This window comes from Bos taurus, chromosome 11 (genome assembly GCF_002263795.3).
Source record: "Bos taurus isolate L1 Dominette 01449 registration number 42190680 breed Hereford chromosome 11, ARS-UCD2.0, whole genome shotgun sequence".
NCBI classification, from domain to species: Eukaryota; Metazoa; Chordata; class Mammalia; order Artiodactyla; family Bovidae; genus Bos; species Bos taurus.
The window spans coordinates 22,468,864-22,495,223 of record NC_037338.1 but is presented as its reverse complement, the minus strand read 5'-3'; the positions used below and the strand labels follow the sequence as shown (position 1 = coordinate 22,495,223).

The 26,360-nt window shown below is 41.0% G+C and overlaps 1 protein-coding gene across 15 annotated transcripts in view; it reads left to right on the top strand.

The window, feature by feature from the left end:
- Positions 1-26,360, top strand: part of SLC8A1 (solute carrier family 8 member A1) — a 447,525-nt gene that overhangs the window by 359,716 nt on the left and 61,449 nt on the right. For 10 of the 15 annotated variants that reach the window (XM_005212561.5, XM_010809914.4, XM_059891028.1 and 7 more), the window contains 6 exon segments: positions 375-395; positions 842-859; positions 973-987; positions 4,741-4,809; positions 9,883-10,013; positions 14,184-14,283. In XM_005212561.5, the coding sequence (XP_005212618.1) occupies positions 375-395; positions 842-859; positions 973-987; positions 4,741-4,809; positions 9,883-10,013; positions 14,184-14,283 (354 nt within the window). 15 annotated transcript variants of the gene reach the window in all.

The following is a 26,360-nucleotide window of genomic DNA, read 5'->3' as shown; positions in this document are numbered from 1 at the left end:
TTCTGTCTGTTGAATTCACTAATTCCCAGGCAATTATTTCATGAGAAAGACTCATAAAATATTTCTGCTCTATTTGGCAAACTAGATATATACACTGTGTGTAAACATATAATGGGCATGTTTTCTTAAATGTCAAGAAATGATATATAAAGTAAATTGTTTATATATACAATCAGGCACACCAATTTGCAGAAATTAGGGATTTTTTTGGGAAATACTCCCAATGCCACATTTACTTGGCATGCACCATTTAGTGGCAGCTCCCTACCACTATAATCAGATCTGCCTGGATTTCTTTCTGCTGATATTCCTCTTACTTTCATTATTCATCTGGTCTCTTATTCTGTGTTTGTCTTTGTCTGTTTCCTTCACAGCCCTGTTATTGAATGAGCTTGGTAAGCATTTCATTTCTTGCATTTCCTTTCCATTTTTCTAGGTTATTTTCCTTTTCTATCAGGTGCCACAGTAGCTTTCTGACTTATCCTTTATTTCTATTGATTTATTAACAAGATTGTTGTTTAGAGCGATTGGTCTCATAATTTTGTGGAAGTCAGATAGTTTGCATTCCACTTTTAGTTTAGTATTACCTTTTTAAAAAAATCAGTGATTTTTTTAGGCGTGCACAAGAATTAAATTTGTGCACTGAACATCATAACCTTAAAAGAATGATTAATGGTTAAGTCTTGAATTGATATTTCCATACCTTTCTTAATTATAAATACGATTTGGCAAGTTTTTGTACCTTGGATGGGTTGTCAGGTGGTCTGATGTCACAGGTATTTGTTATTGAGAGTATAAATGAAATAAATGGTAACACTTATTTATTTTCTTTCTTTTTTAGGTGGCTTCACAATAACAGGTATGAATTTTTTAAGTCTAATGAACCAAATTTTATTTTTTACTATCTGTTCTCACCATGGGTTGTTTACATTTTAAAAAATTATTTCCCATTTTTATTTCCTTTTAATGAAGGGAAATACCTGTATGGTAAGACAATTTTTTAAAATGTTCTTCATTTTCTCCCAGTTACCCTTAAATATCAAATAAGAACCGCATCTTACTTACCCAGAATTAACCTTTAGCTGTGGTACACGGTGTGCTCTTGCTGATTTTATACATTTTATGTTTTACACATTAACAAGGTGTGTGTTGTGTTTATTTATGAGCAAATTTGTATGGAGAACCTGTAATTGGTCGTGTTTTGACACTGATCAATTTACAGATATGCACATAGTGCTGATAATGTGAGGGAGCTCTGCTAGATGCTCCAGAGAGTACCAGAATACATACAATGATTGATAGTCTCAAGGAAGCATAGGAGTTGACATCCAAGTCAACTCCCTGGCCCAAGCTCAGGATTCTAATCATAGATAATGTCCTATTGGGAGAAGACAAAACATGCCGTCGCTCTGCCCACCACACCCATCTGAGAAGTTTTAGGATTCTTAACATGGAAACGAGTAATATGTCTGCCTCGTGAAGTGGATGACAAAGTGTTCTGTAAAAACTCAATACTCTAGTTAAAAAATTTTAAACTCTTAAATTCAGAATGGTACCCAGCCACTGTTGACTGCATTTTTAAGCACAACTTTAGAGCTATTTCCTTGTGTATAGAAGGGAGATATTTCCTTGCAGCATCCTCTCTTTTGACCTTAAATGTTTTTGCACACTTTCAACATCATCCATGTAGATTTAGAGAGGAAAGTAAATATCCTTCTAGTTTGTCTGAAGCTGCAGGTTGAAGATGTCTCTAAAGGCTGTCCTAATGGTTGTGGCATTTTCCAATACAATTATGTAGATATCAATAGTCTAATTATTTTTTTCTGAAACAAGATAGTTAAACAAAAACATTTAGAAAAGAAACATTTTCAAAAATTCTATTTGAAAATGTTATGGTGGGGGTCGGGGTTAACTTAAACCACCATCAGTGTAAACTCATGATCAAGAAGTTTCAACATGATTCTGTCAAAGTGGAACTTTCTGAATGCAACCAATTTCCCGTGGGCTATTGCTCTCCACTGCTTTCTCTCCAGACACAATGTTTAATGACAAAATAATTCATAGGCTCTTGGAGACATAGAATTTGAAAAGGATAAAAATGCTCAACAGGGCAAGTTCTCATAGAGAATTTCTTAAACCTGATTCACCTGACTTTCTCCTAGGTCAAGTCTTCCCAGTTCTGCACTGCCAATGATGCTAGTTTTGAATCTGAAGGCAGGAATGTACATTTACTTTTAAAACTTTAATCTTTTCTTTTTCACCTTATCATTTACTGAAGTCTTTTTGGAAATGTTCTGATTCAATCACCCAATAAGTAATTGATCCTTGTGTGCTTTGAGGAAGGTAGGAATAGTATAGTATCTACTGCTTGGCCCTGTGCAACCTGCTGCTGAGACCTTAACAAAGTCTTTAGGGTAGATAGAATCGTTAAAATGTACCGATGTGTTTGGATATCTTCCTGTTTTATCATTGACTATGTCAGGATTTTGCTTTTAGGGGCTTCCTTCTGTATCACTTGAAGCATCTTCCTTTTTAGTAACTAATTAATGGTATCTAATTTTCTTTTCTCAGAAATTGTTCATATCAAGTTCTAGAATACCCGACTACTAATATCTAACATTTTCTGTCTTGGATACATTATGCCTCCAAGAGGACAGAATCATGTCTTCCAAAGGTTTTCTACTATTTCACATACTTCATTAAGCTTTTTCTTATGGTTCAGATTTTAATCTCCAATAGCAGTTTTTCTGGTGTGACCACCTCTTCCCAAAACTTGCAATGATGCAGTTAAAATGAGAGAATTTGCAGAACCCTCTTAGGATCTCTACATTGGTTTGTTCCTCTCGCTTTACATGACCCTTCTTCTCTTGAACCAAGAATATCTGGGATCCACTCTCTATAGATACCTCTGGGGGAAGTTCTAAAATGTAGGTCTACACAGTGAAAAGCAGCTGTAAGCCCTGAAGAGCTTTCCTTTGAAGTCAGTTTGAAGCTTTGAAGTCAAGGCTTTGAGACACAGGAGCAGTAGAGGAGAATTAATCTAGCTCTTGGACTTTGCCAGCAGGTTTACGCCGTCTTTGCAGCTGAGTGTGAAAATCTAAATTTAAATCAGGATATATGGAAATTGAAAAAGTCATTTGGTCCACAACCCAGTGTCTCTATTTCAGAAATGGCATTTGTAGTGGCCATTAAATTCTGGGGATGCTTTTGGAATTTGCAGATCTTCCCCTGTTGCTGCTTATCTTTGCCTCATTGGAAGGCCCTTGTTGGTGTCTATGATGTAATTCCCCCTTGACCCTCCAGGCCCATAACATTATAACCCTTTTTACGTTATAGCTCATTAGAATCTGGAAAGCATCTCTTATTCATTATATCATTTGATCTTCAACCTTACAGGATAAGATTTTTTCTCTTACAGGAGAAGAAATGAAGGTTCAAAGAGATTAATCAATCTGCTCCAACCACTCATCCAGGGCTCAGAGCTTGGCCTTTATGTCCAAGGCCATGTGATGACTATTTCCAGCACTTTTAATTCCTTCCTCCCAACTCGTACGTTCCTACTTGTATCTTAATCCCATTTTAATCCAGAACCTCCACAGTATCTCTTAAATCCACCAGTATGAATTCCAAAAAAATAAAAAAAATAGGAAGATGCCAAAGCAGGAAAATTAGAGTACATTAATTTGGATATTTTTAATAAAGTTAAGTATTCTGGCTCAGTTTGCAAAGAGAGAGGCATGTTTGATTCCCAAAACAGGCAGCTAAAATTTCACTAATTAATTAAAAGTGCATAATAGTCAATATACCTCTTTAAAACTTACTCTTCCAATCATATTATGCTTATCATATGATAGTTTTCATAAGGCACATGGCTTTCTAAGGAAGCCAAACTATGAAAATTCCAACAGTTAAACACACTTTAGACCCTCCAGTACTTGGGTTAGAAGAACAAATTCCCTTCAAGTTTGACTTCTCTTAATAGTTGAGAACACTGAATCTGAAAGAAACACTTTGTCCAAATACAGACAGCAAGCATACAGCAGAGTTTGCACAGAGGGTGAATCATGATTCCCAGGTCAGTTATGGGAACTCTTGGTAGAAATCAACAGCAGGTAGATCTGTCAGTCAGATGAACCAGGGGTTTCATGAAAACCCTCAACTAGGTAATCCAGCCAGTCATGGTGACAATGGAGCACCATTGCAAAACCTGTCAGTGTATACAACCTTTTCCCCTTCAGACTGCCCAAGAAATAAATAAGCATTATTTTTTATATTATGTTACTTGATCCTCAAACAAACCTGTGATATGGACAGAGCAGGTACTACTATCCCCGTGTTACATATGGGAAAGCTGGGGAAACGGCCTGCTCGAGACCATGTTGTTGGCACCAGTAGGCTCTAAAAGGAGCACCAAGTGCTTTCTGTAGTTTGGTGATGCCTCTGGAAGCAGGAACGTGAAGGACATGGTCAGTGCGTCTCGGACGCCTGCAGGAATGTGGCTGCATTCCTGTCTGTGGCACGTGTGCTTCCCAGGAACAATCTGGCTTGGCTCCTAGAACCCTTGCCCCATTGACCTGCTCTCTTCTGTGACCTACAGAACAGTGACCTCTGACCACTCAATCCCCAGACTAACATTGTGTGTGCTGTATGCCTTTGGGTGTGATGCTTACTAATTCCACAGAGCGCTGCTGGCAAACCAGTACCATCCATTCTGCTGACTTTTGCCTGTCCTTTTGCTAGGCCAGCCTGTCTTCAGGAAAGTTCATGCTAGAGAACATCCACTCCCCTCTACTATAATCACCATCGCAGGTACTCGTTTCCTCATGGGCCTTGAAAACCACAGTTAACCGCCTTCAAGTGTTCTTTGGGTCTTTAGATATTCAGTTCATTTCAGTTCATTTCTGTTGCTCAGTCGTGTCCAACTCTTTGCGACCCCATGAATCGCAGCACGCCAGGCCTCCCTGTCCATCACCAACTCCCAGAGTTCATTCAAACCCACGTCCATCGAGCCAGTGATGCCATCCAGCCAGCTCATCCTCTATCTCCTCCTGCCCCCACTCCCTCCCAGCATCAGGGTCTTTTCCAATGAGCAACTGTTCGTATGAGGCGGCCAAAGTACTGGAGTTTCAGCTTCAGCATCAGTCCAAGTGACACAATTCAGCCCCTGTTCCCACGGAAACATTGCTATACAATGCCATGGCTTCTCTGCAGTGGGAGGGGTGTCCTGGGTCAGCCACAAGACACCACCACAACAGCCCAGGGTGGGACGCATGGTGGAAGGGGCAGCGTGGACCTATAAAGGGGACTCTGTGCAGAGGCCTCCCAAGTTTCAGTATATTCCAGATTTCTTGCAAATCTCGCTTCTCAGGCATGGGTCTTTTATTCCAAGTATTACGAAGAAGGTTTAAAAGCAAGCTGACTCTCTTCTCAGAGTCTGCCTTTCCTGCCTCCAGGCAACGAGATGTTAGCCAAACACAAACAGACGGCAGTGCATCTGTGGGGCTTCTCCAGAGTGGGACGTTGACAGGGTGACTAAACGATGACAGAACTGTCCCATGTCGACAGGAGGATTAGAGCCCAGTTTGAGCTCCTTCTCCCTTGTCACTGAGTCTCTGGATGAGGACATGGATACCCACTCTTCAGTTGTCAGCATCACCCATCACTGGCCACGGCAACAGAAGCACGCCTCAGTAGGACTTCCCTTGTTTCTTGCATCCCACACACCCACTTAATCATCATGCAGCCCTGACTGCAGAGTTGTTCCAGAATATTCCTCATGGAAATAAAGTATGGGCCTCTTTAGGATCTAATCAGAGAGGCCAGCAAGTTGCTGCAAACTGCCAGGAGATATCTGCTCTCAGATTTCTCCCCTACAGATGATTTTATCCCAGGATTATTTTCTGTCTTGTCAATACTGATTTGAACCATGGCTCTTCATTATGCATTTGATCTTTAAGTTGTGTTGTTTTTTAAGATCATGATGTTACATAATTTATTATCAACTTCTCAGTAAAGTGAGTTTAAAAATAGGTACAGGTATATGTATTATGGGGCTTCCCAGCTGGCGCTAGTGGTAAAAATCTGCCTACTAATGCAGGAGACATAAGACACATGGGTTCGATCCCTGGGTTGGGAAGATCTCCTGGAGGAGGGCATGGCAACCAAGTATTCTTGCCTGGAGAATCCCCATGGATAGAGGGGCCTGGTGGGCTGTAGTCCATAGGTTCACACAGAGTCGGACACAACTGAAGCGACTTAGACACAAGCATGCAAGCTTATGTAGATATACAGATAGAGAGAGGGAGAGAATTAAATAGAGAATTTCTTCTATCTGAGAAGCCAAACAAAAAGCACAGCATGTGCATAAAGAAGGAAATGAAACTGACTTGACCATATTAAAATGAACTGCATTTGATCCAACACTCAAAGTGAAAAGAAACATAATAGTTGATCAAAAAATGTGCTGTTAAACTATTTCCCTATTCAATAAAATCTTTCTAAAGAGAGGACACTTAAAAAAATTGCTTAGCTCTCCTCTTTGCCAGTTTCAAAAATCTGGATAATGAATGCTAACTTATCTGTATCACTAGAGTAGTGGGGCTAACTCAGTCATGTCTGTCTCTTTGCAACCCCATGGACCGTGGCCGGCCAGGCTCCTCTGTCCATGGGATTTTCCAGTCAAGAATACTAGAGTGGATTGCCATTCTCTTCTCCAGGGGATCTTCCCAATCCAGGAATTGAACCAAGGTCTCCTGCATTGCAGGTGGATTCTTTCCCATCTGAGCTACCAGGGAAGCCCATCTGTATCATTATAGAGCAATAAAAGGATTTATCCAGCTACTGTGTTACATATAAATATCTCCTCAATGTTCATGACATTTATTAAGTGAACATAGCCTTGACTATATTGTGCCACTAAACCTTTGTGCTTTGCCTTCTCTCTGCCTGGAATACCACTCCCTCCTCTATTATAATACCTCCTAGCCAGCCTTCCCATCACCTTTACCTGGTGAGCTTCTATACATGCTTCCAGGCAAATTTCAAGTATCTCCTCTCTCTTGAAGCTTTCCCTGATTCCCTGGGGCAGAGGGAAGCTGCTCTCTCACCCTGAATCTGCAGTCCTTAGCTTGTTGTAGTAGAAGTTGCCCGGTCTATATGCCTCACTTCCCACTGGACCATGAGTTCCTAGAAAAGGGAATGGGGTTGGAAGGCCTCAGTGTGCTGACATATGGTAAGAGTGTGATGACATGTGTGAAATGACTGAATAGTCCTTCTATGCGTAGAGCAAATAGACTTTTCTAACAGTGAGTTGGACAGTCACATGACAAATACTTAGTAGGCACCTACAATTTTATAGTACTATATCATAATAGGCTCGGGGGGGGGGGGTGTGAGGGCAATTCAGAGAGCAATGAGACATATTGTTCTGTCTTGTTAAGTTTTTATGCAGGATATTTGTATGTAAATGTGGTTTTTGGAGAAGGAAATGGCAACCCACCCCAGTATTCTTGCCTGGAAAATCCCATGGACAGAGGATCCTGGCAGGCTACAGTCCATGTGGTCACAAAAGAGTCAAAGACTACTTACTGACCAAACAGCAACAACAAAAGGTAGTTTAAATACAAAATGTAGTATATTAGAAGTGTCCATGTTTAATATATACACACACCAAATACTAAGAACTGACTTATAGTGGTCATTCCTAAGCAAGTCAGTTGAAGGATATTGCATGCAATAAGAGGTAAAGTTTTGAAAAATAAATAGGATTCAGCTAGGTGAAAATGGGGAAGGTTTTCTAGATGGGTAGACAGCAGGATAAAGTGTGGCATTAAATTCAAGTCTGGAAAAAAAGTGTAGAAGGAAGCAATTGGAACAAGGTGCCCTGCTTTTCTTTAGTCTGAAATCTGTTCAGATATTCCTAAATTTTGGTCATTCTCATACCTCTTCTCCATTATTTCGTTTGGCTTCATACCAACTATACAGTTATGTACTTCATGCAATGTTTTGGCTCATGTTTTTACTTCACTAAATTTGTTTAAAAACAAAACAACAAAACCAAGTCACTAACACTAATGGAAAGCTAGTATTTGTCATAAATACAAAATAAGGTTAAAATTTTTAGGATGAAAATAGTTAACTTCTAGCTCTATGCAGTCCAGTGCTCTATGCCTGAGAAATGTTTTCTCTTTCCTAAAGGATAGAAACCCTAATGTCAGGAACTAGTTACAGATGTAACAGCCTCCAAATAAGCATGTCTTCATCATCAGAAGGACTCAAGGATGATTAAAAAGGGAATAACCTTTTTGCTCACTACATGATTTGATTTCGTTTACTACCATGTCCGTATAGTTAATGTCATGTTCCAGATCATTTCATTTTGTGAAACGCAGTTTAAAGTAATGCCACTGCATTGTATCACCTTTCTTTTGTAATTTCTCTATATTTTTCTACCTAAATCAACTTGAATCCCATTAAAAACAACTTTCCATTTGTAAATAAACTATGAAAAGCGAACATAGTAAATATCCTTCCCCTAATGTCTTGTAATTCAAATTAAAATCCAAGTGGCACTTTCACTTTCCTATAAAGTGCTAGCAGTACCTCTAGCCCATCTGCTCCGTAACAACTGGCCTAGGAACTAGTTTTCTGCATCATTTGCTGGCGCATCAGATGGACCCACCATGGCAGGGTCCCTCAGCAGAGGGAAGCCATGTGACTTTGGAGGGGAAAGGAGTTGTGAACTCCTGCAATAGCTGATGCCTAAATGCAAAAGGCAAGGAGTCTGGCTACAAGTCCTTCCCACCCTGATCGCTCCCTAGTCCACAGATTCCTATTGCAGGCAGTTTGCCTAGAAGGTTCTAGAAATGAGGGCATCAGGGCTGCAGTCTCTCTGTACCACCAATACTAGATCCTTTTCAGTGAGGTCCATTCCGCTCAACTGTGAGGGGAAGTGGCCTGTCTTGTTCCACATCCTGAGCCTGAAGGACAGGGGGCTGAGTGATTATAGGAAGAGTGGTTGTCCTTCACATGTGCATGGCCTTTTCAGTCTGGGATTTATCCTAATGACCTTCACACAGAGAGGAACCAACTGTGAGCTTCCCCTCATTAATGGACTCTCAAGTCCATTAACATTTTCTTAGTACCCACGAGTTTCTCCTGGAGTGTAAATTACTTGGTAGTTCTGGAAATAATCATGCCCCCATGGTGAGTAGTAGTAACTCCCTGAAGGCCTCACGCTCCCTCTTCCTTGTTTCCTTTTAGATTAATGTGATCAAGGTCCTCCCAACCCATCAGCTTTGCACCACAGAGAGACAGACCTGGAGTACAGGATCTTACTAAAATGTGGAATGCATGGATGCTTAGCTTCTTAACTTGTAGTAGCAAATAAGAGGCTAAGATAAGAATATCCCATCTATCATATCTTTGCCCCGGGGGCATTTTCTGTTGCCTCTTGAAAGTAGAGAGGAGGAGACCGGATTCTTTCACCTGGCAGCTTTAATTGTGTTTCCTCTTCGTCATGTGCTAAAAGGATGCGTACGAATGGCCAGGTGAACTGGCACCCTAGGGAACACCTGGGTGATTCCCTCATCATAGATGCCATATGGCAGAGTTTTCCCAGGGATATGATCCTGTCAGTTGCTTTTCCTGATCTGCTCTTTGGCTGGTGGTTAGTTTGTGGGGTGTTATGATCACTTGCTGTCACAGTGATCACGGCCCCACATGACAGGCATCTGTCCAGTTCTCCCCTCCTTGCGACATCACCCCAGGGACTTCCAGTAGGTCATCAGGACTTCCTTTCTTCTTGGTGTCCTTGTTTCAGGATCCAGGGATTTCCAAATAGAATGGAGTCCATCCTCAATCTCTTGCCCTTCCCTTTCACAGATGAATATGATGACAAGCAGCCACTGACCAGCAAAGAGGAGGAAGAGAGGCGCATTGCGGAAATGGGGCGCCCCATTCTGGGAGAGCACACCAGACTGGAGGTGATCATTGAAGAATCCTACGAGTTCAAGGTATGCTTCTCAGCACTGCCCAGCAGGAAGGCAGGGCCCGTCTCTGGACCCAGACCGTTCGTAGTGTTGGTCTGTGCTGTATGATCTATCCAGAGAGAGGAACTGGCTCACTGATGGAGGGACCATCAGGGCAGAAGTGGAATTCGGGAGTTGGTCGGGAACCAGCAGATCCTGTAAACTAAACAGCATCAGAACCAGGGTCTGGGGTTCTGGTTCAGAGTCCGATCACTAACAGGATCCAAGGTGCCCTAAAGGGAGGCTTTGTCTAAGAGGACAGCAAGGAGAGGCAAAGATGGGTTCTAAGAGACTGTTATGTGTGAAAGAAACCATGCTTTGTTTGAAAGAGCTAGTCAATCTAGGAGAAGCAAAGTCTTGGCACTGCTAAAAACGAGGCTTTTGTTTGGAGGGAGGTTGGTAAGCTCTCCCCACGGAACATGCAATCGATAAGCTCTCATGTATATGTAGTCATCTTCTCAAGATCCTAGGACACTTGAGTATAATCTGCAAGCTGAAGGTAGAGTGCCTGTAACCAGAGAGTTTGTCATCAGACAAAAAATTAGATTTCCAGTTCTCTAGATGAGAAAAGTCATATTTCAGAAGTTAAGCAAATGGACCTTAGGGTGAGCTTAGGACTTAGAGGTGAAACTTTCCATCTGTTCTTAGCTGCTTACTGAGCCCTCATCCCACTCCCACCCCATCTCACTCACATGGTCCTCCCTCCTAGAAGCCCCCCAGTAGAGGTGCACCTGCATTCTGCAGTGGAATGTGAAAAGGTTTCCAGAACTACATGCCAGAGCTCAGCAGCATTTTCCCCACTTATTTTTGAAAAGCAGATCCTGCTTCTGTTTGGAAGACCGGAATGAAGAATCCAAAAGGGAGAATCAGGCCACCAGCCTAGAAACCAGAGCCCTCTGGATTGTATCTGGAGTTTTCACGGTTGTGACTTCTTTGCCTTTTGCTGGGCCTGTTCATTATTTTTTTTAATTTAGTTCACAAAGGAAGGTGCCTGATAGGAGATAGGTGGAAAGAAAAATTTCTTTGCAAATTAAAGTGGCATTTAAAAGATAAAAATGCAATTAAACTTTCCCCTTCGGGCCACCATGGATGTGTTAACTCATCCTTCCAGCCATTCCCACAGAACGAAAGAGCAGGATAGACACTGGGACCAGTGCTTTCTAGGCAGACCCCGACCATCAGAACCCACCCAGTGTTTGATCTGGAACCTGGCCAGCTGCACACACATGACTGACATGTGCCTGTGTTCCCTGAGATTCCTGAGGCACAGACATCTCAGCCTGTCCATGTTTGTGGACCACTCTGTTCATGTGTCCATCTTCACTCTTCCTCATGCACCTCCTTTTCACCTGGAATCAGAGAAAGCCTGGTACTACCACTTGTGGCAGCAGAGACTCTACAGCTTGGCATTTCTGTAAACACTAGTTCCCCCATCCTCCCAGGACTTGCCTGGGAATTATTTTGTGCCCTCTCTCTTCTGGAACAACCCTGAGCTTTCCCCTTCCATGTACCCATGACCAGGAAGAACAATCACAGTCACTTCCTGTAGGAAGAATTGGGTTGGGTATGGCAGGGCACAGTCTTCTAGGCAGCAAAACTTTCTTGGGTTCAAAGCTATTTCTGGTAACCACACCAATGATCCAAGCATTTGAAAGTCACCCAACACTCTCTCCATAAGTCTAGTTGTTTGCAATACTTATCTTTCTAGAATAGCTTCCAAAGGACATGTCCTCCCATGTCCTCTAGAGTTCATCAGTGTGTTTACTATTAACATTGAAGGGCACATTGGGTTATGTTTCTGAAGTGCCTTCAAGGATTAACGTTGATATAATTTTATTCTCTTAAGAATTTTTTTTCTAGACCATAGCCATTTTAAAGAACTTGTTCAGAGCCCTCAGAACTGCATTAAAGACCCAAATCTGGGGTCACATCTAACAATGTTCAAGTCTGCTTTGCCCACTGGGTTCTTATTTACTGTCTTCTGACGTAGTACTGGATTTTTCTAACACCCGTGACTGAGGCTGAGGTTAAAACAATTGCTCACAGTCTAGAGCAGTGAAGAGCTAACAATGGATGTTTAGGAAATCTTCCAGGCCAGTGTCAATGGGAATGCTCAAGTATAAAATTTCAAATTCACCTTATTCTTTCATCTACTCCTATAGGTCCAGAGAGGACATGTATGTAAATTAAGTCCTGGGAAGAACCCAGGCTATCTCATAGTCCCTTAGAGTTAACATGAACTAAAGTTTATGATCTACCTGAGGTTTTACCTATATATACATTTCAAGTTTAGTTTATCTTATAACTTAGCTCTTTAGAGACATGTCTGAGGCAATATTGTTTGAGGTATTTAACTGTTAGAGAAGATTCTCTTCTCAGTTATTCATCCCCCAGGTGATAAGATTCTCAGCCTTGGCTTTATAATAAAGAGGGTTCCTTTGGAGAGGCCTGCCCCAAGTTTCCATCATATTTAGGAAAAGTCAAGGTCATTTCTTGTTACATTCTGCAGAGAACTTTGAATCAGCATCAACCATGACACTTGGAGGACTTAACAAGATTGGCTGAGTCGAGAGAAAAGTCAGAGGCTTGTCCTGTGCTTCTAGTTACGGCAGTCCTGATGATGACAGCTGTTATCAGGGGCACTAACACGTGTAGACACAAAGCTGGAGGCCGAAAGGCCACCACCCTGCGGAGAAACAACCTGGCAAGGGATGATGTGAAAGGACAGAGTGGGCCCCTTGGAGATGGGCCCTTTCAGGTTTATTATCCTCGGAATATTTCCCTTCAGTTCCAATGACGGTTGTACCTGACATTCTGATATGGCTTTGGCCTTCCAGATGGACCCTTCAGATCACATTGTCCTTCCTCCTGATTAGCTGATAACATGCTCTCTTTCTCTCTCAAACCTTAGTCAATTCAGGGACACTGCCTTAAACATGTACAGGTTTTCACCTAAGACAAATGATATGTGTTTTCTGCCTCTTTGCAATGAGTGGGAATTCGAGGAAGCTCTGACAGTAAGTGTGGGCGTGTGGTAGACTAGTCGGGTGGTAGTCTCTCTGGGAAGAACGGCCTCAAGTCCCAGAAGTGACCCTTCTCCTTGCAGTTGCTGTGATTTGTGGTAGTGCTTTGGGTGCATCTGCTTCCTTAGTTTTCTTGTGAATGCTTGGCTGCTCCTGTTCTTCCATGAACTGACATTTATGTGGAAAGCTAAGAGTGCTAATTGTACAGAACCAAGCTTAAAACAAAAGTCTTAAAAAAAAGAAGAAGAAGAAGTGACTCAGTATTAGTAGAGCAATGGAAAATTTAGTGCAAGGTCATTACAGTGTGCTGTAAACCATGGGCCCCAACCTCCAGGATCTAATGCCTGATGATCTGAGATGGAGCTGATATAATAAAAATAGAAATAAATGCATGATAAATGTAATGTGCTTGAATCATCCCCAAACCATTCCCACTCCAGTCTATGGAAAAAAATTGTCTTCTGCGAAACTGGTGCCAAAAAGGTTAGGGACTACTGCCCTAAACCATACAAATTGACTTTTTCTTGGCTTTTCTCATTTGCAACAGGAGTCAGGTGAGATGAATTCTCTAATAGCCACTAGTCTTACAAAACCAGTAGCCAAAGAAAAATCCATTTATTGAGGATCATACAACAGCAGTCTTGAGACTCGGCTGTTTGGCTGCATTTCATTGATCAACAAAAATATAGTAAGAATAGGTTTTAATTTTGTAATTTCTCTGCCACTTCTGGATGTTCACTGATAGATAATGCTGAGCAGGGCATAGATAAATTCAGTTGCAGACAGCACACTCTAGATGAGGCCAAGAGAGAAGCAAGTTCATGAAGCATCCAAGAGGAAAGGGTGGGCTTTGCCACATCCTCTCTTCTAACCACTGAGGCCATTCTTCCTTGGCCATTAGGCATTGAAGGAGGCTTGTATTCGCTACAAAGAAGTTTCCATTTAAGGATGTTTCCAAGTCAGGACCGTGCTTGTTTGCATAAACATAACAGTGTTTGATGTCAATACTGTTGTTCTGAGCCTAACATCTGCTACCTTTATATAACTCTGGTGTTTCAAAATCAACACCTGAGATTTCCGGAGGCCTTAACCAACCCAGCCGTTATTATCTGATTCTTTTCAACCTTTCTAGAGTACCGTGGACAAACTGATTAAGAAGACAAACCTAGCCCTCGTGGTTGGGACGAACAGCTGGAGAGAGCAGTTCATCGAGGCGATCACTGTCAGTGCTGGTGAGTGCCTTTCTATGAATATTATGAATGATAATGTCATTCATTACAAGCTTACTTTTCCTGCCATAAGCACTTGGTTTATGTCAAAGCACCAAAGATTCTCTGTGATGAAATTAAAAGAAAAATAAATGTATTTGTAGCATATATGCACATTTTGGGGACAAATTTAGACTTTATAGATGAAGTAAAAGTCTTCAAACAGAACTTCCTTCTCTGTCTACTTTGCGTCTTTCTCTCTGGAAATAGACAAGATAAATTTAAAGCCTTCACATCTCAAACTCATGGATAGCCAATCACAGGGCTTTGTCTGGAAAATTTCCTGAGAGCAGGAGAAGTGGCCAAGTGTAGATCAGAAAGGAAGCAGCAATATCATTGGTGGGGCAGGGTGACATGAAGACCCTTCGCCACCACCATCTGCATCATTTTAAACTCTCTTCAACAGCATTAAGTGTTTGTACTGGCTCTGGACATAAAAATAGAATCACATTCTGTTTCTTCCTGTACATGCAAAGTGAAGAGTTTTATTTAGGAAAATCCTGCAAAATGAAGTGTGCTGCAAACACAAGGAGCCAGACACCTGAGGAAATTAAATCCAGAAAGATGTATCTGTTTCACGCATTGCCAAGCCTTGTCCATTCTCTGTGTGATTGAATAAAGGTGGAGGAAAGCCCCTTTCAGAGATTCAGGAAAGCGCCACCATCATGGTTTTCAGTTCTTCTGCTGCATTTCCACTGGTTCTTTCTCTTTAAAGATCCCTGCAGGCTCATCCTCTACTGTTGCAGTGAATGAACAAAACTAGAATTTTCTAGGTAGTGATTCCCAGACTGTAAAATATGAGAACAGCGTCACTAGAGGTTGGGTCATGACTTCTAACACAACCCCCTCTTTCCAATCTGCCAGAGAATAATTTGACAGATCTCCCAAATACTGTGGAACAGAGGGTGGTAAAGGAATGTTTGTGCCTCTTTATTAGTAGTACTGTTCATAATCACACTTTGGTTTCTTGCAATGGAGTCCACAGTGGAAATTCATGAACAGTAAATGATGAGTAATTGCTTAGGGGGAGTAAATCTGAAATTTACACATAAATTCTAGTGGAGGTGAGGGACTCCCTGTGTTATTCTGTTCGGACTGCTGTCACAAAATACCAGAGACTGGGTGCACTTGTAAACTACAGAAACTTACTTCTGGAAGTCCAGTGTGAGGGCCTGGTAGATTCAGTGCCTGGTGAGAGCCTGCATCCTGGTTCCTGGACAGCTGATTTCTCACTCTGTCCTCACATAGAAGAGATGAGGCAGTGCTTCAGGGTCTCTCTTTTTAAAAAAATTTACTGCATTGTAGTTGATTTGCAATGTTGTATTAGTCTTAGGTATATGGCAAAATGATTCAGTTATACACATACCTATATTCATTCTCTTTCAGATTATTTTCTCATACAGGTTATCAGAATTTTGAATAGAGTTCTCTGTGCTATGCAGTAGGTTGGTTATCTTGTTGCTTATCTTATATATAGTAGTATATGTATATTCATCTCAAGTTCCAAGGGCATTAGTCCTGTTGATGAGGACTTTAACCTGATGATTTTATCATTTTCCAAAGGCCACACTTCCATATACCATCATATCAGGAATTAGGTTTCAACATGTGAATTTGGGAGGGACATAAACATTCACTCTCTAGAAGTCCCTCGTTATGGCTTGTATTTTTTCTGTAAATCTAAGATTACTATCTGAGGCGTGGGAGTTATACTCCTTCTCAGAGACAATACAAACTAAAAGGACAAAAATAACTTGTCTAAGACACTGTTGACAAGGCCAGTGGTAGAAGATATTTTAAAATAACCAAATTATTTTATGGGCTTTGACATATCAGAATTGAAACATTAAAAGCAGCATAAGCCTTAATGGATCATTTCTAATAGTTTCCACATTTCCTTTGGCCACAGATGTATGAGCATTTAAATGATGATCGTGACCTGGTCTCATTCATTCATTTTTCTATATATCAATCATCGTTCTTGGTGCAAAGGATATGACAGTGAATAAAACAGACAAATATTCCTGCCTGCATGAAGCTTACCTTCTAATGCAGGAGATAGCAGATAAGTAAAATAAGCAAGAAGTCAAAGTGTATGTACAATGATGAGCTTATCATCAGAACAACAAAGCTGTGGAGGGGGATAAGAAGCTTGCCTAAGGGGCTGCATTGGACAGTGGCCAAGAAGACACACTCCATAGCCTTGTCACTGCTGAATTTGCTTTTCTAGCAGTGGGGTGGTTTTGTGTTGATTTATCGGCACATTTTTGTAACTTTCAGGGACCAAGGTAAACATTTTATGGCTGATCTATGGTAATGGAAAAGGGTGGTTTTAAACAGCAAAAGTGATTATGCTGTAAAGTTGTATTTTTGCTCCTGATCAGAATAGGTATACAGAGAAACAACTCTAAAGATGCTAAGACTTTCTTACTTTAAAGGGGAAGATTTTGGTTTGACAGCCCTTTCTTACCTTGAATTAAATCCTCTTGAAATCTCAGGAGGTCAGTATTATGACTATCCTGACCTTTGGGAGGAAAAATCTGAGCCTCCGCAAGGCAACTTGGTTTTGGAAAGTAGCCCAGAGCCCTGATCTACCAAATACTAGTCCAGTGTGCTGTCCACAGCTCTTGAGAGAGAAATGTCAAAGCAAGGAAAACTGCTCTTCCCCTCCAGCTCATGACTTCCCTTGGCTTTATCACCACTGCTGATACTCTTTTCTTCAGCACTTAGATAATGGGACTAAGTCCCTTCACATCCTTTGAAGAACTGTTGATGAAGAAATGCAAAACCCCTCAAGGATTCTTATTTATCATGCAATGTATTGTGTTTAAGTTTCTAAATGTATGCTTGGGAACAAGACAAATATTGCTTAGAAATTTGCAGGCTGCTGGGTAAAATTGACCTTATTTACAATTTTGAGACAAAATATCAGAAAAGCAAACTGATAGTTTATAGGCCTTAAATTACATGAAGGGCAGTTAGGAAGCTCAATAGTTGTCATTATGATTAAATTTAGGTCTCTAAAGAATGTTAATATTCCTGGGTTGTTAAATAGACAATAAAAATGGTAAAGCAACATTTCTTGACAACAGAATTTTGTTGGATTTTAAGATTTCATGGCTAAATAGTTGAGAATTAGAAAGAGTTGCCTTATTAAAAATGTTAAATTGCTTTTAAACGGCTCTACTGTGAGGTTTTGTCCCATGCAATTTTCTGTGCAAAATTGAAACGATCTATCTTCCTAAACAAAATAATAATTTCATAAATTGGATTTTGCTTCTGTTTCCCACTGATTATATTTAAACTGGTTTTAAGGTAACCTCTGGCCGTCTTTTGGTTCCCCCACCTTCACTGCATTTCATAGCTCTGTCCCTAGACCTCCTAGGACCATAGTGTTTCTGTAAACCAAGTTCTTTTAGTTCAATATTTGAAGAGTTAAAGGACTCATTTGATTCCAGGGACCAGAAGGGGATTATACAGTCATGTCCCTGAAGTTCTCCTTCTGTCTTTCCCTGGATAGACTCCCAGGAGTGGTGGCCTGCAGCACTGAGGTGCCTGTAAAAATTTGCAAGACAAGTTGCGTACCATTAGGTGGTATGAGCTGTGCCAGCAGATGTATTTCTAAGGGAAGCCAGAATTCACTGTGTGTCCAGTTTGAATTTCCCCCAATGCCACCTTCTTCCTAGTATCTGTACGAAGACAGGAATGAAGGTTAGCTTTAAGAAATCATGGACCAGCTGGGCTACAAGGGAGAAATGTGTCAGGAAGAGGGCAAAGGTTATTTGGGTAAAGAGAAGTAGAATGCCAGTGCCAATGCCATAGCCAGCATACTGCCATTCTTCCCAGCAGCCTGGGCTATAGTGAGGTGAAGGGCAGAGGGGTAACAAACCAGGCTTTGGAGTCAGATGCGTGTTTGTGTCCCAGACCTCCAACAGCTTCCCGGATGACTCCAAGAAGATTGTTGTTGTTTAGTCTCTCAGTCATGTCCGACTCTTTTGCAACCCATGGACTGTAGCCTCCGAGGCTCCTCTGTCCATGGGATTACCCAGGTAAGAATACTGGAGTGGGTTGCCATTTCCTTCTCCAGGAAATCTTCCCAACCCAGGGATCAAATCAGCGTCTCCTGCATTGGCAGGTGGATTCTTTACCACTGAGCCACCTGGGAAACCCTCTAGGCAGATTACTTCCCCTCTAAATTTCAGTCCCTTTATGTGGAAAGTGGAGAAAGCAGCTCCTCACTCATGAGTTGCTATAAGGACTAATCAAGGCAACATGTATTTTCACCAGAACCAACTTTTGCACTGGGATACCACCGTTGGTTATTTGGGAGGCAAATAATCTTGAATATTCTATGATAAAACTCTTAGTGGAAAAACACATAGGCAGAACACTCGATAACATAAATCAAAGCAAGATCCTCTATGACCCACCTCCTAGAGTAACAGAAATAAAAACAAAAGTAAACAAGTGGGACCTAATTAAACTTAAAAGCTTTTGCACAGCAAAGGAAACTATAAGCAAGGTGAAAAGACAACCCTCAGAGTGGGAGAAAATAATAGCAAATGAAACAACTGACCCAAGATTAATTTCCAAAATATACAAGCAGTTCATACAACTCAATACCAGAAAAACAAATAACCCAATCAAAAAGTGGGGGAAAGACCTAAACAGACATTTCTCCAAAGAAGACATATAGATGGCTAACAAACACATGAAAAGATGCTCAACAACGCTCATTATTAGAGAAATGCAAATCAAAACTACAATGAGATGTCACCTCACACCAGTCAGAATGGCCATCATCAAAAAGCCTACAAACAATAAATGCTGGAGGGGGTATAGAGAAAAAGGCATTCTCTTGCACTGCTGGTGGGACTGTAAATTGATAACAGCCACTATGGAAGACGGTATGGAGATTCGTTAAAAAACTAGGAATAAAACCACCATATGACCCATCAATCCCACTTCAGGCATATACCCTGAGAAAACCAAAATTGAAAAAGACACGTGTATCCCATTGTTCGTTGCAGCACTAGATACAGCAACCTAGATGTCCCTCAACAGATGAATGGATAGAGAAGTTGTGGTACATATGCACAATGGAATTTTACTCAGCCATAAAAAGGTGGATGAACCTAGAACCTATTATACAGGGAGAAGTAGGTCAGAAAGAGAAATATAATATCGTATTCTACTGCATATATACAGAATATAGAAGAATGCTACTGAAGAATTTATTTACAGGGCAGCAGTGGAGAATAGAAAATAGACTTAGGGATATGGGGAGAGGGGAGGAGAGGGTGAGATGTATGGAAAGAGTAACATGGAAACTTAGATTACCATTTGTAAAATAGATAGCCAACGGGAATTTGCTGTATGGCTCAGGAAACTCTAACAGGGGCTCTGTGTCAACCTAGAGGGGTGCAATGGGGAGGGACATAGGGGGAAGGTTCAGGAGGAAGGGGATATATATACCTATGGCTGTTTCATGTTGAGGTTTGACAGAAAACAACAAAATTCTGTAGAAAACAACAAAATTCTGTAAAGCAGTTATCCTTCAGTTAAATAAATTTAAAAAAATTACCAAATTTTGTGAAAGGCAGTCAATTCCATTTAATTACTAAAAAGGCTACGTGACTAAAAACAGTTTATCTTCTCATTTTATATTACACATGCCATTTGATAGATAAGTAAACTGAGATTCAGAAAAACAATGTAACTTGCACAAGAACTCAGAGCTGGTAAATGTCAGTGCTGGGGTACACATCAACCTGAGATTTTCTTCTTTGTGGAAGTGCACACACTTACTCTGCCTGAGAACCAAGTACACACGCACCTGTGCACACACACACAGAACACCCATATACGTACTCACACAGATGCACACAGACCTGTATGTGTGTGTACAAATACATGAACACACGGAGACACACGTACATAAACATGTGTGTACATACAGACATACAAACCACAGGCACACAGAGACTGGCACGTTATATGGCCTATATCTTTATTCTTTCGGATAATTGAGCAGAAGATTGAAATATGGAAGTTTTTTTTTCTTAATATGTGTTAAATCTCCTGAAGCTTATATTTCGGTAAGGAAAGGTACCAGTCAGTTCCCTCAAGGACAGAGGGAGGTGTTTATTTCCCTGGGTGCATCTGTAGCCTTCTGCCAACTAATTGGTGACTTTCTTTGAATAAAGTCAACGTACTGCCCTCTCTTTTACCTGATCATTTTAAGTATCCAGTACTAAGGCTTCCCAGGTGGCTCAAGATTATAATCAGAGACTCGATGTGAGTTAAAGAGGTGGAGGGGACGGCATCTCCTGAGCCACCTACCAACCCAGCATGGAGACTGGCTCAGTTTGGGTGACGCTTCTGCCATCAGTCCTTCACCATGTGTTACATAGAATAATAAGTGCGCTCAGATAAGTTGAATTATTTAATGGCAAAAGCTGTCACCTCAGTGGTGCCCCTGAACAGTAATTCACTTGACAGTTCTGTCAACCTGAAGACTGATCCACTCTTTAAGTCCTAAATAATAAATAATAAAAACGGTACCTCAAATGAGTTTCAAGGGTTGCTGTGCCATCTGGTCTAAACAAGAATCTTTTAACATCTCCTCTATTATTGAACATCATTACTGTAGAGACACTCTCATACTTAATGTATAACCTGTGGGTCATATGAAAATCCCATTTAAGCAGTTGAAGAAACAAAAAACACTGCTAGGTCAGATGTGACACAGCATTAGTTTGACTGTGAGGCAATCAGACAAAAAAGGAGAGAGGCCGTTAGGGATTGGGAATTTTCTTTTTGTCCTATTTCTTGTGTGACTATAAAGAGTCTTGCTGCTGCTGCTGCTGCTAAGTCACTTCAGTCGTGTCCGACTCTGTGCGACCCCATAGACGGCAGCCCACCAGGCTCCCCCGTCCCTGGGATTCTCCAGGCAAGAACACCGGAGTGGGTTGCCATTTCCTTCTCCAATGCATGAAAGTGAAAAGTGAAAGTGAAGTCGCTCAGTCGTGTCCGATCCTCAGCGACCCCATGGACTGCAGCCTTCCAAGCTCTTCTGTCCATGGGATTTGCCAGGCAAGAGTACTGGAGTGGGGTGCCATTGCCTTCTCCGGTAAAGAGTCTTAGTTATCCTTTATCTAAACATAGAAACTGACTGAGGTTCATGAAAAAAAGATGAAGTTTCATGATAAATAGTAGGTACAGCTGCCTTTAAAGAAGTTGGTCAAAAACTGTATGAAATTTTGGCTCACTTTCTGCTTGAATAATGCTATCCTATCTACTGTGTCAATGAAAATAATCAAAACAATGCATAATTAGAAAAAGAGGGTTTTTTTGGGTGCTCAAATGGCATTTACTTAATCAGATCACATCAGATCAGATCAGTCATTCAGTCGTGTCCGACTCTTTGCGACCCCATGAATCGCAGCACACCAGGCCTCCCTGTCCATCACCAACTCCCGGAGTTCACTGAGACTCACGTCCATCGAGTCAGTGATGCCATCCAGCCATCTCATCCTCTGTCGTCCCCTTCTCCTCCTGCCCCCAATCCCTCCCAGCATCAGAGTCTTTTCCAATGAGTCAACTCTTCGCATGAGGTGGCCAAAGTACTGGATTTTCAGCTTCAGCATCATTCCCTCCAAAGAAATCCCAGGGCTGATCTCCTTCAGAATGGACTGGTTGGATCTCCTACCATAAATCATAAAAGTCTTTCCACCTTTTTGTTTAAGATGGGAAAACTTCTTACACAAAAACATAAAGCAAATCTAAAACATGAATATTTTAAGAGTTGCTCTTACTAAAGAGACTGTAAGACCTGGAACCCACTTAGTGACCACCTTGCTACATGTCAATCAGGGGACACAGTTGGAAAGATTAATTCTGATCACTACAGAATCCACCAGCCCTCTAATCTTCAATTTGTAAACACGGGAGTGAAATTACTCTTGGTAGAAGGTTTCTGCTGACCTGAGAGAAGTTAGATCAGAAATAGCCCAACACTCGTAAGAACAATGCTTCCCAAACACTAATCTGTACATGAATCTCCCAGGGATATTTTTAAGATGTTTATTCTCAAAAGCACTGGGGGAGGTCTGAGATTATGGATTTCTAACAATTCCCAGGTGATGCTGCTCCTGTTGGTGCCTTGATTTACCTCTGTGCTTGTATCAAAAGCTCCTGGTATTTGAAAGAAACGTTTTGCAGGTGTGCATTGAGAGATATGCTGTGGTCAGCTCCCCTTAACAGGCTCTGACCTAACTACAGGAATTTGCCTGCACAGAGGAGACTAGAGGTGTCTGAAAGTGACCTTTGCTTCATTACCATGCTAAGATCTCTGCCTGACAAGGGATTTAAACTCTATCAGGCACAGTTCTGGCCAGGTGCAAAGGAGCACAGAAGATTGCACATGCCCCAGCTACCCTGGCTGTTCTAGAACTCTCTACCCCTTTCCTAGAGCCCCAGTGATGTACCTGCCTCCTACCCCTAAGGCTGTTACTCCCCCTGTGGAGGTGCTTTTATTTTATTTTTAAAATTAATTTATTTATTTTTATTGGAGGCTAATTACTTTACAATATTGTGGTGGTTTTTGCTATACATTGACATGAATTAGCCATGGGTGTACATGTATCCCCCAGTTTTATCTGAACCAAACTGAGAACTGTAGCCCAGAAGACAGCTTCCCAGGTGTACTCTGAAAAAATAATTAGGAACATTAAACAAGTCAGGGATACATTTCGTCAAGGTTTCAAAAAAAGAAAAAGAAACAGACCACCTACACAAAGAGTCGAAATGGCCTTGGCACCTGGGCAGTGAGTCTTATCTTCAAAGGACCAACATTGGAATCCCAGGAAGAGGGGCATTTAATCTTTATTTGGATGTTCTTTGCTCCTGGTCAGTGTGCCCTTTTCTTTAATAATTAAATCAGACATACAGTGTTTGTTTAATAGGCCACAAACAGGTTAGGGCATTAGAATGATAATCTCTGTTTTGGGAACATGGCTCTACCGAAAGGTCCTCTGAAGGCCCCTTCATTGTCAGCAGTAAATGTCAATTTGCTTTTGGTGATACTGCTATTTCAAATTTAGGGCTCTGGCTTTAAGCAAATGAAATATCTGCCTTATAGTACACGTTAGAATAATTGGGTAATTGCACCGTATTGGCCAAAGTTCATTTAAGACATGTAATGTTTACGACATGCTGTCTAATGGTCACATTAAATTCAGTAGCTGCTCTTCTTGCTTTGAATTAGATATCAGGAAAGTAAAGCTTATTTAACTTTTTATCAGTTGTTCAGTTGCTAAGTTGTGTCCAACTCTTTGTGCCTCCATGAACTGTAACACACCAGGTTTCTCTGTCCATCACTATCTCCCTGAGTTTTCTCACACTCATGTCCATTGAGTCAGTGATGCCATCCAACCATCTCATCCTCTGTCACCTTCTCCTCCTTCCCCCAATCTTTCCCAGCATTAGGGTCTTTTCCAGTGAGTCAGCTCTTTGCATCAGGTGGCCAAAGTATTGGAGCTTCTGGTTCAGCATCAGTCCTTCCAATGAACATTCATGGTTGATTTCCTTTAGGATGGACTGGTTTGATCTCCTTGCTGTCCAAGGGACTCTCAATAGTTTTTTCCAGAGCCCCTATCAAAACTATTCTCATGGATTATAAATTAATCATCATTTTAATTTTTACCTTTAAAGTATAATATTTGAAAAGTATTTTTATCTTTCTTTAGAGTTAGTTATTATTAATAATGTCACTTCCTATAAAAAAAAGAATGATAAATTCCTACTTTAGTTTAAAGAAAAGTTTTGGGGGTTTTTTTTAGCAAAATAATTTTTAATTCAATGTTTTCATATTTGCTTTACCATCAGAAAGCTTAACTTTTTTTGTCCAAGAATTCAGTATTCACTCAAGTCTTGTGTCAGAAAGTGTCCTTTATTTCTACTTTCTTTGGATATTTTTAGTCCTATTTTACCTTAAAGTAATTTAGTTTATTAACAGGTACAGATCTGCCCAAGTCCTCTTAGAAGTAGAAAATCTAAATTAAAATATTTTTTTAAACAACAAATCTGTCATTTTTACTACTATTTCTCTAGTATCCAGGACAGTGTTTGGTAGTGAAAATATTTATTGAATAAAGAGTGATTGAATTTAGGTGGGAAGCAATGTTTTTCAATCTACATGTAACTGGATTAAAAGCCTGTTTTCCCTGATATCATACTGCCATGTCTGATCTAGAAAAAAATCTATATAAACACACACCCTCACACATATCCATATGCCTTGTTTCAAAGTTCCAGACATATTTTAATTCATATATAATAAATACACATCTACAGAACATGCATATATACATATGCATATAATGGTACACATAAAATACATTTATTTTTGTGTATGCAAATTGGATATGCAAATCCATATTTAAAATTGCATTTTCTGTCTGTTTCCTTAGTGGGATTTTAGTGTTTTTTGGCTCGTTACCAGGGTCTGAATTGAGAAAGAGGAAAAGCAGAGGGCATGAGGGAGAAATGACAGTAAGTTCCAGAGAGAAACTTGAATATCTCCCATAAATAGGAGATATTAAAGGAGATATTCTAGGGCCATATCGGTAGGTAGATAAAGCAAATCTTGGATATCAATCAACTTCAAAATGTCACTGGTAGCAGAATAAAATGTTGAATCAGGTAACTTCAACTGTTAGTTTCAGAAAAAGGCGGGCTGGATGCACAGGGGTGAGAGAACAAGAAGAAGGTGGGAGAAACAAGCAATTATTTTTCTGCCCCTGGATATGCTTTAGCTAATATTTCTGAAAAGAATATTGACTTGTTGGGCTGTTTTTCTCTTAAATTGCTTATTTCAAAATCTTGAGGAAAACACTGTATAGAAAGGCTGGGGAGTGATTCAGCGCTCTTATTTGTAAGCCTGGAGTCACATCCCTAATGCAGCTTTTGTCTGGAGAGGCAGCAGCTCGGCTCTGCAAACAATGTGCCATCACTGGGTCCAGAAGCTCTTTTGTTGGATTCACTGCTGCAACGTGGATACAATTTTAGTTGTTGCTTCCAAACCAATGCACATGGCACTGGGGGTTGGGGGGAAGGAGGGGCGGTGGGCGTTCATCTCCAGGCGGGTGCCGTTGTATACTGTTTGCAGTGGGGGAAAACATCTCAGCATAATCTGAAGAGGTGGAAAAAGAGAAAACATAACCAATTACCCCCCTCGCAACACACACACAGAGGCAGAGGAAGCTCATGAAAGTGACTTGCAGCATTAATACTTGCTATTCACAGCCTGCTGTCTTGATAAAGACCTTGTCATTATGACTCCTGCAATGAAATGCCACTTGCCTGAACCAACAGGCTTCAACACAACCCACCAGCTCATGTCTCTTTCCTGCCTTGCCTGTGCACATCTGTCTGGGTGTTGTCCCTCTGTCCTGAGAAAACATCTTAGACCAGAATCCTGGCGTGTACCTGGAAAGGAGCTTACTGATCAGCTAGTCCAACCTCACTTTTTTTTTTTTTTTTTTTTCCAGTAGATAAGCAGCTGAGACCAGAGAGGGAAAGAATTTCCTCTAAGGTCACACAGAGCCTGTTTTAGAATCCTAGGTACTTGCTACATCACACAGCACTATCTCATTCTTCTTTCTAAATTGACATTTATGGAACCAGAGCCTTTGTCCTTAGCCCGTGCCTGTCCCCTGATATATCACCTAAAGTCTTCTGGACTTCTTGATGACGTGATGCTTCAGGATTAAGTGAAGACCACCACTTTCTTGGGCCAACAGTCTGCAGTCTCCAATAAAGTGAAGGGTCCCACTCTTGATGAATAGTCATTTTGTGTTCACACCAGCCTCATGGCAACCTTGCTCAGTGAATATTCATTAACCTATTTACGAGATAGGGAAACAGAAGTTAGGATTCACACTTGGACCTATGGGTTCTGTTTTAAGGTTGGTCTTCTTTATCTCTTGTCACACGTGTGCATCCTGGAATCTAATGCCCATAGGCCACTCCATCCATAC